The 14,518-nt window shown below is 44.7% G+C and overlaps 1 protein-coding gene across 1 annotated transcript in view; it reads right to left on the reverse strand.

Moving 5' to 3' along the window:
* Positions 1-14,518, reverse strand: part of LOC311237650 (ATP-binding cassette sub-family E member 1-like) — a 109,331-nt gene that overhangs the window by 56,360 nt on the left and 38,453 nt on the right. The window contains exons 4-6 of the mRNA XM_084325603.1: positions 10,770-10,867; positions 4,883-5,000; positions 3,904-4,041 (exon numbers count right to left, since the gene is read on the reverse strand). Coding sequence (XP_084181729.1) covers positions 3,904-4,041; positions 4,883-5,000; positions 10,770-10,867 — 354 coding nt within the window. The remainder of the gene's footprint in view (positions 1-3,903; positions 4,042-4,882; positions 5,001-10,769; positions 10,868-14,518) is intronic.

Raw genomic sequence — 14,518 nt, forward strand, 5'->3', positions numbered from 1 at the left:
ATGACCTCTAACCTTTATGTCTGACCACCACAATGACCTCTAACCTTTATGACTGTGGTCCCTACAATGACCTCTAACCTTTATGACTGACCACCACAATGACCTCTAACCTTTATGACTGTGGTCCCTACAATGACCCCTAACCTTTATGACTGACCACCACAATGACCTCTAACCTTTATGTCTGACCACCACAATGACCTCTAACCTTTATGACTGTGGTCCCTACAATGACCTCTAACCTTTATGACTGACCACCACAATGACCTCTAACCTTTATGTCTGACCACCACAATGACCTCTAACCTTTATGACTGTGGTCCCTACAATGACCTCTAACCTTTATGACTGACCACCACAATGACCTCTAACCTTTATGACTGTGGTCCCTACAATGACCTCTAACCTTTATGACTGACCACCACAATGACCTCTAACCTTTATGACTGTGGTCCCTACAATGACCCCTAACCTTTATGACTGACCACCACAATGACCTCTAACCTTTATGACTGTGACCCCACAATGACCTCTAACCTTTATGACTGTGACCCCACAATGACCTCTAACCTTTATGTCTGTGGTCCCTACAATGACCTCTAACCTTTATGAATGTGACCCCACAATGACCTCTAACCTTTATGACTGTGGTCCCTACAATGACCTCTAACCTTTATGAATGTGACCCCACAATGACCTCTAACCTTTATGACAATGACCTCTAACCTTTATGACTGTGACCCCACAATGACCTCTAACATTTATGACAATGACCTCTAACCTTTATGACTGTGGTCCCTACAATGACCTCTAACCTTTATGACTGTGGTCCCTACAATGACCTCTAACCTTTATGACTGTGGTCCCTACAATGACCTCTAACCTTTATGACTGACCACCACAATGACCTCTAACCTTTATGACTGTGACCCTACAATGACCTCTAACCTTTATGACTGTGACCCCACAATGACCTCTAACCTTTATGACAATGACCTCTAACCTTTATGACTGTGGTCCCTACAATGACCTCTAACCTTTATGACAATGACCTCTAACCTTTATGTCTGTGGTCCCTACAATGACCTCTAACCTTTATAATAATAATGGATTGGATTTATATAGCGCTCTTCATGACACCCCAGTGACCCCAGAGCGCGTACAGAGTCCATTATTCGTTCATACACAGTCATCCCGGTGGTGGTAAGCTACAATTGCAGCCAGAGCTGCCCTGAGGCAGACTCACGGAAGCGTGGCGAATAATCATCGCCTACGGCCCCTCCGACCACCACCAACATTCATTCACATGCATACACATTCATACGAGGCAAGTAGGTTAAGTGTATACTTGCCTCGTATGAATGTGTATGCATGTGTCTGCCTCAGGGCAGCTCTGGCTGCAATTGTAGCTTACCACCACCGGGATGACTGTGTATGAACGAATAATGGACTCTGTACGCGCTCTGGGGTCACTGGGGTGTCATGAAGAGCGCTATATAAATCCAATCCATTATTATTATTATTAGGTTAAGTGTCTTGCCCAAGGACACAAAGGCAGTGGGATGGACATGGGCTTGAGCGGGATTCGAACCACCAACCCTTCGATCATTGGACGACCCGCTCTACCCCTGAGCCACGCCTAGGGATGGGAATTGATAGGATTTTATCGATACGATTCCATTATCGATTCTGCTTATCGATTCGATTCTTTATCGATACCCTTATCGATACCTGATCACTTTATAGTTTACATAAATAAATTGGAAATGCAACAGAACTACATTTACATTTACATTTAGCTGACGCTTTTATCCAAAGCGACTTACAAGTTCTGTACGACAAGCCATCAGGAAGGGCACAACTCTATCAGCTGAGCAACAATGTTCATCAAAGTGTTGAGTGCTACAGTGTAGGTTAGTTTATTAGGACAAGTGCATGACAGTACGGTTAGTTAGGGTTAGATATATTTTTTTTTATTCAGATAATGGTTGAAGAAGTGCGTCTTTAGTCGACGGCGAAAGATTGGACGTGATTCGGCTGTCCTAACTGGGGTGGGTAGTTCATTCCACCATTGTGGGGCAAGGACTGAGAATAGGCGACTTCTCTTTGATGACCCTCCCGGAGCTTGGATAGGAGTAGGTCTGAGGCGGCCAGAAGATGCAGAGCGTAGGGGTCTAAGCTGGTTAGAATAACAACATGCAACTTGACATTTCTGATTGTCATTTATTGTTGAGCCCCCATGTCAGAAAAATACAAAAACTGTAAAAAATAAAACATTAACTATAGCCTACACTTAAATAAAATAATGTATTTGAGATTCTCTTAAAATGTATTTATTTTTTTATTCTTAAACTAATTTAATCTATTGAATAACAGGTCGTTATTCCTCCGACTTCTATCTCACACACACACACACACACACACACACACACACACACACACACACACACACACACACACACACACACACACACACACACACACACACACACACACACACACACACACACACACACACACACACACACACACACACACACACACACACACACACACACACACACACACACACACACACACACACACACACACACACACGGACACACGGACACGGACACGGACACGGACAGAGACAGAGCTCCCTCCCCGGGCCCCTGTCCTATAAGGTATTGGCTTGTGTTGCTACACGGACACATTTGTATGTTGCACCACCATGGTACTTCCTGGCTTACAGTGTAAACTTGTAAACAAACACTCCAGCTCTTATTATATGTGAACTAAAGAGTACAAGGTTTACACAACAGCCCCCACCTGCTGTTTTATTGTATTTGTACCTGTACTATCCGCTGTCAGCTGTTTATCTCTCTTTGTGAGCTTGATTAAATAGCGTTAGCTCACGTTAGATAGCGTTAGCGCCGCGGCTAATTTTAGCTCACCCTGACCTAAATCAATGACTAGGTTCTAAAGCATTCAAGTAGTTTTCACTGCACATAGAAGTAGCCAAACAGCGGGAGCATTTCAGGAGCATATTACCAAAACCCAGGCAATTTCGAGCCCTTAAGGAATCAAATAAGTCTGCCATGGCTACATGCTAACGCTAACGTTGTTTTGAAAACCTGGCAGCGATAAGGGAATCGAAAGTCACGGGAGGCACACGGTTCCAGGCATCGGCCAATTAGGAACCGGTTCCCAACGGGAACCGGTTTTCGATTCCCATCCCTAGCCACGCCGCCCCACAAACTGTGACTGTGGCCCCTACAATGACATCTAAACCCAAAGGGATAGTTCTGATGTTTGGAAGCCTAGTCCTACTTCCTACTTACCAATGATGTTGTGGGTAGAGTCCTTTCTCAGCACAATTTCTATTGTACTATATTCTATTCTGCTATATTTAATTTATATCCCATTTAATATTATTCAACCTCTTTATTTACAGTTGTACAGCCCTAGCCTATATTTTATTCCCTAATTCTATTCTATTCTATTGTGCTTAACTTAGTTCATATTTCATTTTATCTTACTCCACCTCTTTATTGTATTATCTGTCTGTTAATGTCGAAAACGACCAAAGCAAATTCCTTGTATGTGAAAACTACTTTGCAATAAAGACCTTTCTGATTCCGATTCTGATGCTGTTCCTCACATGATTAGTTCTCCACAAGCCGAGCCGACTGAAGAACTACTGTGTGTTCACTGCAGTTTAGCATCAGTGAGCCACAGTCTGTACAGACAGGAGTTTGACCCCATTGACTTTGCATTGGTTTGTAGCAAACTACACGGAGCTAGTATGAGGAACAGCATGGACTGTGCTGAGAAATAACTCTACTGATTGGCAAGTAGGAAATAGGGCTAGGGTTCTATTGAACCTGGACCTCTAGGTGACCTGTAACCCTTGACCTTTACCTTGACGGTCTTGGGGATCTGGTCGACGTATTGTGGCTTGACGATGGCTCGGAGGTCGTCCTCCAGAATCTTAGTGAAATAGTTCTGAAGCTCTGAACCTCTGAAGTAGGTCAGGATCTCCTGCCAATCTGGAGGGTTCTGGATACATAGACAGGCAGAGAGACAGACAGACAGACAGAGAGACAGACAGATAGACAGGCAGACAGGCAGACAGACAGATAGATAAGACAGGCAGAGAGACAGGCAGACAGACAGATAGACAGACAGATAGATAGACAGGCAGAGATACAGACAGACAGACAGACAGGCAGACAGACAGATCGATAGACAGGCAGACAGACAGGCAGACAGACAGATATGCAGACAGATAGACAGACATTTGGTAGTGAGTATTTCTTTTATTTTTATTTTTTGTTCTCACTTTTTCTGTATTTTTGCTCCCATCCCAATTTAGTCGTTATGCCAATTCCCTTCCTGGTCGTTGCGCGCATTGCCCCACTGTCGGCCTAGGGAGGGTGTAGAACTACCACATGCCTCCTCCGATACATGTGGAGTCAGCCAGCCGATTCTTTTCACCTGACAGCGAGGACTCTCACTGGGGGAATGTAACGCATGCAGAGGTTCACGCTATTTCCCCCCGATCCCCTCCCTGCTGAACAGGCGCCCCGACCGACCAGTAGGAACCGCAGTTTACAATGACCAGGACACATACCCCGCCGGCTTCCCACCCGCTAACACTGCCAATTGTGTTAGTAGGGACGACTGACCATGCCGGAGGTACCGCTGACAGCTGGATTCGATCCCAGAGTCTCTGCGGTGGTAGGCGAGTGCATTCTCCACTGCGCTACCCAGCCACCCGGGATGTGAGTATTTCAGTGATTATTTGATGGCGAGTATTTAATATTGAACTTGTCATCTGCTCATTAACATGCGTTAATCTAAGTCAATAAAACATTGCCTGTCTGGGCTGCTCACTCACATCGAATTTGCCCAGGTTGGGTTTCTGTTTGCCAGCCAGGATCTTCAGAGCCGTGGACTTCCCAATACCATTGGTCCCCACCAGACCTAGGACCTCCCCTGGCCGAGGGATGGGGAGGCTGGAGACACACACACACAATGATCAGAGTGTCACACAAATTAGGATATAAGCCAAATCTGCCATTTATTTGGTGTTTTGAAGGGAAGGCTGAGGATGACGACACCTTCTCATATTAAATCAGAAGCTTTTTCTGACAGTGGCTTCATCTTTGAGGAATTCACAACAGCCTCCGGTTAGCAGGGCTAGTGCAAGTCAATGGGGCTAGTGCAAGTCAATGGGGCAGTTCACCAAAAATTGTAATAAAAATAAAAATAGCATATTTTCAGTGTTGGTGTGATTCGCCTAGTTTTGGAGATACCTGCTGTATGTCTGCAGATGTCTGAATGATTTGATTTGATTTTATTAGGGATCCCCATTAGCTGGTGCGATAGCAACCAGCTACCGTACTTTTCGGACTATAAGCCGCGGCTTTTTTCCCCATTTTTCGACCCTGCGGCTTATATAACGGTGCGGCTTATATGTGACTCGACGTGACCAAACTCGAAAATGTAAACATCTAAATATTGCTTTTTTGACTGCATTGAAATTTTATTTATCTGTTCCCTTATTTGCTAAACTTAATACAACTTGTAAATGAGTTAATGCTTGTTATTTGTCCGACAGTATTGTGTCCCAATGCTAATTACATATGGTAATTAAACATTAAAACACCTGCGGCTTATAGTCCAGTGCGGCTTATATATGTACACATCATTCAATTTAGCTGCTGCGGCTTATAGTCAGGTGCGGCTTATAGTGCGAAAAGTACGGTAGTCTTCCTGGGGTCCACTGTCCACACACAAAAAACAATCACTATTGCAAAAAACAAAATTATTAAAAGTCAGTACACACAATGCATAATGAACCTACTGAATGAATGAATGAATGAATGAATGAATGAATGAAAACTTTATTTAACAGATTGCAGAATGGGTACAATACAGTATGGCTCAATACATACAATTGTTAAGGGGACGCAGACCTGAGAAAGACGTTTGTCTTGTTTCCATCAGGGTCCCCCATTTTCAATTCATATGTCTGCCGTCACTCCAGTACAATGAAGCTGAATGGCACTCAACGCACTAAAAATAAATATAGAACATAAAATAAAATGTATCTATTGAGTTAATAAAATAATCCACAGATCTTGTTGTGAGCAGTTTTCTGTAGGAACTATTTTCTAGTGAACTACACCCAGTCATAATGAATGGCAGGTGTACCTTGGTAGTAAGTAGTTCCTACATGAAACTGTTGACAAAAAGGTCTGTGGATCATCTTGAGTAACCGGATCATGATTTCTGGAAATAATTATTGCCATTGAGCTTTTAAAATGTATTTAGTTTGAAATGTATTTTGAGCGCAATAAGCAGAGTGCCATTCAGCTCCATTGTACTGGAGTGACGGCAGACATCTCTAAAGGCAGACATCTCTCTCAGGCAGACATCTCTCTCAGGCAGACATATCTAAGGCAGACATCTCTCTCAGGCAGACATCTCTAAGGCAGACATCTCTCTCAGGCAGACATCTCTAAAGGCAGACATCTCTAAGGCAGATCTCTAAAGGCAGACATCTCTAAGGCAGACATCTCTTTTTTTTTTATCCACTTTTTCTCCCATTTTCTATATTTTCTCCCATCCCAATTTCGTATCATCCAATTCAACCCTCCCCTGTCACGGACGCTGTTTCTTGCCTCCCACAAGCCGGCTGCAATGTGGACTAAGTCATACATAGCACAAGTCCCCTCCGGTACTTGAGGTAACAGCAGTCGCATCTTTTCACCTGCGCAGCTCGATCTATCAGTGGCGAGGAGCTGCCCCCGACACTTCCTGATTCCACTGCGCAGGCGCACCAACCGACCTGTAGGAGTCGCTGTCCACAATGCCCGATCCCCACCCTTCAGTTTCCCTCCCCGTAATACGGCCAATGTGTATTACTGTAGACGACCAGCTAAACTGAAAGCAAATGTGGAGCGCTGGGCTCGAACTGACGAGCCCAGCGTCTCCAGCATTTCGTGGCGAGTGCCTTGCCCACTACGCCACGTAGCCGCCCTTAAGGCAGACATCTCTAAGGCAGATCTTTCTCAGGCAGACATCTCTAAAGGCAGACATCTCTAAAGGCAGACATCTCTAAGGCAGACATCTCTAAAGGCAGACAGACATCTCTAAGGCAGACATCTCTAAGGCAGATCTTTCTCAGGCAGACATCTCTAAAGGCAGACATCTCTAAAGGCAGACATCTCTAAGGCAGACATCTCTAAAGGCAGACATCTCTAAGGCAGACATATCTAAAGGCAGACAGATCTCTCTAAGGCAGACATCTCTATGGCAGACATCTCTAAAGGCAGACATCTCTAAGGCAGACATCTCTAAAGGCAGACAGACATCTCTAAGGCAGACATCTCTAAGGCAGATCTCTCTAAGGCAGATCTCTCTAAAGGCAGACATCTCTAAGGCAGACATCTCTAAGGCAGACATCTCAGGCAGACATCTCTAAAGGTAGACATCTCTAAAGGCAGACATCTCTAAAGGCAGACATCTCTAAAGGCAGACATCTCTCAGGCAGACATCTCTAAAGGCAGACATCTCTAAAGGCAGACATCTCTAAAGGCAGACATCTCTAAGGCAGACATCTCTAAGGCAGACATCTCTAAAGGCAGACATCTCTCAGGCAGACATCTCTAAGGCAGACATCTCTAAATGCAGACATCTCTAAAGGCAGACATCTCTAAGGCAGACATCTCTAAAGGCAGACATCTCTAAAGGCAGACATCTCTAAAGGCAGACATCTCTAAAGGCAGATCTTTCTCAGGCAGACATCTCTAAGGCAGATCTTTCTCAGGCAGACATCTCTAAGGCAGACATCTCTAAGGCAGACATCTCTAAGGCAGATCTTTCTCAGGCAGACATCTCTAAAGGCAGACATCTCTAAGGCAGACATCTCTAAAGGCAGACATCTCTAAAGGCAGACATCTCTAAGGCAGACATCTCTAAGGCAGATCTCTCTAAATGCAGACATCTCTAAAGGCAGACATCTCTCAGGCAGACATCTCTAAAGGCAGACATCTCTAAAGGCAGACATCTCTAAGGCAGACATCTCTAAAGGCAGACATCTCTAAAGGCAGACAGACATCTCTAAGGCAGACATCTCTAAAGGCAGACATCTCTAAAGGCAGACAGACATCTCTAAGGCAGACATCTCTAAAGGCAGACAGACATATCTAAGGCAGACAGACATCTCTAAAGGCAGACAGACATCTCTAAGGCAGACATCTCTAAAGGCAGACATCTCTCAGGCAGACATCTCTAAAGGCAGACATCTCTAAAGGCAGACATCTCTAAAGGCAGACAGACATATCTAAGGCAGACATCTCTAAAGGCAGACATCTCTAAAGGCAGACAGACATCTCTAAGGCAGACATCTCTAAAGGCAGACAGACATCTCTAAGGCAGACATCTCTAAAGGCAGACATCTCTAAAGGCAGACAGACATCTCTAAGGCAGACATCTCTAAAGGCAGACATCTCTAAAGGCAGACAGACATCTCTAAGGCAGACATCTCTAAAGGCAGACAGACATCTCTAAGGCAGACAGACATCTCTAAAGGCAGACAGACATCTCTAAGGCAGACATCTCTAAAGGCAGACATCTCTAAGGCAGATCTCTCTAAGGCAGATCTCTCTATAAAGCAGATTTGATTTGAAATCTTTATTTCGAACATATACAAATACAAACAATATAAAACAAAAACAAATTGTTGAAAAGAAAGAAAAAGATAACATAACTCAATTTACATTATCTCTCTAAGGCAGACATCTCTAAGGCAGACATCTCTAAAGGCTGACATCTCCAAGGCATCCATCTCTAAGGCAGACATGTATACGGCTGATATCTCTACAGCTGATATCTCTAAGGTGGATATCTCTAAGGTGTCTCCAAAACTAGGTGAATCACACCTCAGCGATCTGGGTGGATAGACAGCACTCCAGGTAAGGGGGAACATTTTATAAAAATGTTGGGGTGAACTGCCACTTTAACAATGCTACTGCAAGTCAATGGGTTATGAAACCATATTGTATATTGTATGGTAACTCAGTTACTTCTATTCTGCATCGAACATTGTACATATGTATATACTGAACACTGTGTCTACGTACGTGACTTCTATTTTTACTTCTATTTTTACATGCTATACTATTTTATTTTATTCCATACTTATCTTTTGTCTAGCACAGTCTCTGGAGTGTAACAGAAAGAAGCATTTTGTATAAAAGTATTCTGTACTTCTGTATGACAACTATTAAAGAAACTTGAAACTTGAAACATTTGTTAACTATGCTAATGCTAGTGCAAATCAATGGGATATGAAACCTTTCTCTCTCAAAATCACATGAAAGTCATTTAAAATAGTTAAATGACTTATTAGTTTATGGAAGTAAATGGAATGACCAGCATACAATTTTGAGAGTAACAGTTAAATATCCCATTGACTTGCACTAGCATTGCTAACAAATGCCAATTTCTTAGCAACAGAAAAACAAGTGGGACACCTTTTTGAACATCCTCAAGGGCTTTATGGGCTCGGTTAGTGATCACTGGGACATAGGGATGGGAATTGATAAGATTTTATCGACACAATTCCATTATCGATTCTGCTTATCGATCCGATTCTTTATCGATTCCCTTATCGATCCCTGATACATTTATAATTTAAATAAATAAATTGGAAATGCAACAGAACTAAGCTGGTTAGAATAACAACATGCAACTTGACATTTCTGATCGTCATTTATTGTTGAGCCCCCATGTCAGAAAAATACAAAAACTGTAAACAAAAAAAATTAACTATAGCCTACACTTAAATAAAATAATGTATTTGAGATTCTCTTAAAAAATTCAAAAAAATAGAATTTTTATTCTTCTTAAACTAATTTAATCTATTGAATAACGACCTGTTGAATGTAACTACAGTTCAATGTCTTAAACTAATTTAATCTATTGAACCACCCACCCACCCACACACACACACACACACACACACACACACACACACACACACACACACACACACACACACGGACACACACACACACACACACACACACACACACACACACACACACACACACACACACACACACACACACACACACACACACACACACACACACACACACACACACACACACACACACACACACACACACACACACACACACACACACACACACACACACACACACACACACACACACACACACAGAGAGAGAGCTCCCTCCCCGGCTACACGGACATGTTTGTATGTTGCACGGTACTTCCTGATTTACCTACTAGTAAACAGTCAACCCTCTGTCTCTTATTATATGTGAACTAAAGAGTACAAGGTTTACACAACAGCCCCCACCCCTTTTTTTGTATTTGTACCTGTACTGCCTGCTGTCAGCTGTTATCTCTCTCTGTGTGTCTGTATGAGCTTGATTAGCTAGCGTTAGCTCCGTGGCTGTTAAGTTGCCCCGAATTAAATGAATGTCTCGGTTCTAAAGCATTCGAGTAGTTTTCAATCACTGCACTTAGAAACAGTCAAACAGCGGGAGCATTTCGGGAGCATATGACCAAAACCCAGGCAATTTCGAGAATCGGACAGGAATCGGACAATTAGGAACCGGCTCCCAACGGGAACCAGTTTTCGATTCCCATCCCTACTGGGACGGGCTCCTCAACTAAATATATTACATATAATTGCATATGTTTTGGATACAGCAGTCTGTGTGTAAAAAGGTGCTAGTCGTTACCGGTGTAGTTTGAAGGAGTTGGCACAGTATCTGTGAGTGGTCTCCTTCACCAGGTTGCTGGGCAGGTTGACGATGGACAACGCCCCAAACGGACATTTCTACACAAACACAAACATCACACAGTCAAATAGCAACTCACACCTGAGGGAGAAGTCACTCAGCCTCGTCAGGCATCACAGTCTCATATGAGAACTAAACATTCTGATGATGAGAACTAAACATTCTGATGAGAACTAAACATTCTGATGATGAGAACGAAGGTTATCCTATAACCCTAGTTCTGTATCGTATAGCTCTCGCTCGGCGTCACTCTCTGCACTGTCCTCGCACACGTGCACGCGCACTGAATAAAGACCACAATGTACCTTTAATCCCAATATTTGTCTGACCACACCCCTATCAGCTTACCCATATAAGCAGGGGTGGGGCCACCCACTCGCCTCCTTCTCGCTTTCACCACAAGGAAGTGCCTCGGTAGATCCCCACTTGAAGTGATGTGATGGTAGGAGAAGAGTTGGAAAACAAGGATACGTTGACATCATATCTTTATTTTCTCTCTCACTATTTTCGAGAAAATACGGCGATATTGTCTTCGTACTGGAGTGTCTGGAAGATGATGATCATTCTAAAAATCCTCCACCGGTTTTCGTATTGGGAGTTCGCGCCGCTACATGCCTTTCCAACTGCAGTCCTTGCTGTGTGCTGGTTGCGGTAAAGACACAACTGGGCTGTAGGACGCGCCGCTGTTGTGAGAAGCGGTGGGTTCCAGGTTTGGTGAGTTATGTTTTGCTGGCAAGCTCCACTTATCTGTTAGTGCTATGGGGGCTAGTTGACAATGTTTATGAAAACCGGCCCCAGACTAGGGTCCTTTGTTCAGCCTCTTAGGCGACAGAAGCCCTTGGTCTGAAGCCCATTATAGTTTAACTAGTGGGCCACGACCATTAACACTGGTGATCCCTGTGTTTTCTGGACGAGTGGATGTCTCTCTGTCACCGTGTTAGGCCCCATCTTTCATATCCAAATGAGAGTATTCCCTCACGAGGAGATATGGGCATAGATGTTCATTAGCGGAAGATCTGTGTTCAAAGTCAGCTACACAGGCCAGTTGGGTATTGTGCTGGCTCCGTCGGGTGTTGGTAAAATCACCGTTGTAAAACTGTGTTGACATCTTGTTTCTCTTTTCTCTTAAAAAGTGAGGAGGGTTTCAGAACGGCGGCCTGTCTGGGTGAGTGTTATATCATTGTGTACAAGTTCAGGTGATAGCTGCTTAGCTTACGTGCTAGTGGTGGCCTACTGTTAGCCAGTCAGCTGTTAGCTGCGGCGCTAGCCTGCTGTGATCACTGGGTGGCCTACCTGGGTTAGGCTAGGAAACGTTAGCTTGCTGCTATCGCTGCTTAGCTTACGTGCTAGTGGTGGCCTACTGTTAGCCAGTCAGCTGTTAGCTGCGGCGCTGGCCTACTGTGATCACTAGGTGGCCTACCTAGGTTAGGCTAGGAAACGTTAGCTTGCTGCTATCGGCCGAGGCCCAGCGCGGGGTGGCTCCGGCCCCTTGCGTGCCGCCGCGGTTCCCAACTCCCCTCTCCCTCACGGGGAGAGGCGGGGGGGGATTCGAAGCTCCCCTCTGGTCGCGTGCGCCGTTCGCTCGGCGTCTCGCGGGCAGGGGCGGTAGCGACCGATGGTTGGAGCGGCCGTTAGTTTAATGCTACTCTGTTGAACGTGCTTTGATTATAACATGTTTTAAACACTCTTGACTACGACATCATCTTTGACAGAGGATGTTCGTCGAACCTGCCCTGGGCCAGGACGGCAAGCACTGCGTCAACAAGAGGGACCGTAGCGACGGGGTGGAGCGGCGACGCTGCCCAGATCGACAACACGGAACGGCTGTGTTTACTACGGTGCCTTGAGACTGCACTTCGCTTGATCTACGCTCCGGGTAGGCAAGGTTTGGCCAGACCTTGTACACTTCTTCTGGCTTTCCCTTCTAAATGTTTTGTAAATAACGATGTTTTCCAAAACGAGTGTTGCTGCACTACATTTAGGATACGACGCGAGTTGTGTGTGAATTGTCTTGTCACTGGTATTTAGCTTCTCCATGCAAATCGGGTTGTTGTTACAGATGTGAAAATGATCTGGTTTGTTGTGTTGAGAAACATCATGTGTGTTTATATGTACCGTGTACTCACAACTAAGGGGGTTAACTAACCTATAAAGCTATGCTTAGTGACAAATGAGTAAAGAATGATTATTTTCTCAGCCTGTAATGACAATGAACAGTGTGTTCACATATTAACAGGTTTTCCTGTTTTAACTGGCCGTATTAAGGGTAAAGTAGGAGGATTGTGTTTCCCCCCGGTTCCCTGGGGACTTCTTCATCCTCCTCTCAGACATGTTGTTGCACTACATTGTGTCACTGTGTGGTAGGGATACGATGTAACCCTTAGCTTGATTGCTGAGGTTGTGCTAAAATAGCTGGAGAAACTTTATTTTCCTAAAAGAAAAGATTGTTTGGTCGCTTTCGTGTGTGCTTAGCAAGGCCTGTGGCCAATACTAATCGAGAATTATGTATTCTCTCATTATGAAAAACGGCGTTCCTCTGTAGAGTGTTTTTGCCATTTTTTGTAGGTGATGATGGGTTGTGTGTGTCATGTGACCTACAACTGGGTTGGACTGGCCACAGAAGCACATGTGTAAGTTTGGTACCGGGGCTCTTGGAGAGCCCTCTCTATTCTGTGTTTTTTCCTTAGTAAAAAGCTGTCAGACGCTTCATAGAGCTGACTATGACTGTGTCATACTCTCTTTTTGTCATTACATCGTATCATGGGTGTGGGGTCGTAAAGGGGTGAACTGGTAACCTTTCCTTCCCCTTTTTTCTGTTGGTCAGGGTTAAACCCACCTGTCCTTCAAGGTTCCTGTCACGTTGCGGTTCGGCACGTTACAGGGTGAGGGGGGGGGGGAGTTTCCTGGTCCCACGGCCTGGAATATTGGGCGTGTGCACCGCAGAAATTCCCCCGCCATAGAGTACGTCACCGTGCGCGTCTCTGTTGGTAGGACTTCCGTGTGCTGTTCAGGTCCATGTGATGGATCTGTTTCGGGGGGTGGTCAGGGCTCCTCCTCACCAAGCTCCTATTCGGGCCTTCTGTGAGTTGGGACTCCTCCTTCCATGTGAGGGAGCCTCCTTCAGAGTACAGAGCCTCCTCCTCAGATTGTCAAGGTGAGTGGACCCTCAAGAAGGAGTCCTACTCTATTGTGTATGTATTCGATTCAATTCGATTATTGAGTGTGTATGGGTTCAGTGCCTCCTCCCCGGAGAGCCCTAAAACCAATTTTTTACATGGCTCAAGGTGCAATATATTCTTTTCAATCTGGACAGCTCGCGTGGGAAGTCTCTCTGGGGATTCCCATCTCCTTCCCATGGGAGGGTGGTGGGATGTAAAAATGTGAAATTTTTTTACCCCCGGCTGTGTAGACTGGGATACATACTGTTGGTGCTTCCTGCTTTTCTATTAAAAATAGTTGGAGTTAGGAAGTGTCACACCCCTCTTGTCGTTCCCCTGGGCGCCTTGGGGATTCAATGACAGGTCTAAATAGCCTGTTCATTGATGTGGGTGTGTCCCAACGCACGTATAGTGCTAGCTCGGGGTGTTCTGTAAACAGGCGACTGACTGGCACGCCTTGGTTGCTTGAGGTTAAAACGGCGTTTTTATAAAGCAACTGGGATGGAGGTTTTTCCTCTTCCGACGACCAAA

Source organism: Notolepis coatsorum, assembly GCF_963971535.1.
Source record: "Notolepis coatsorum genome assembly, chromosome: 1".
NCBI lineage: Eukaryota > Metazoa > Chordata > Actinopteri > Aulopiformes > Paralepididae > Notolepis > Notolepis coatsorum.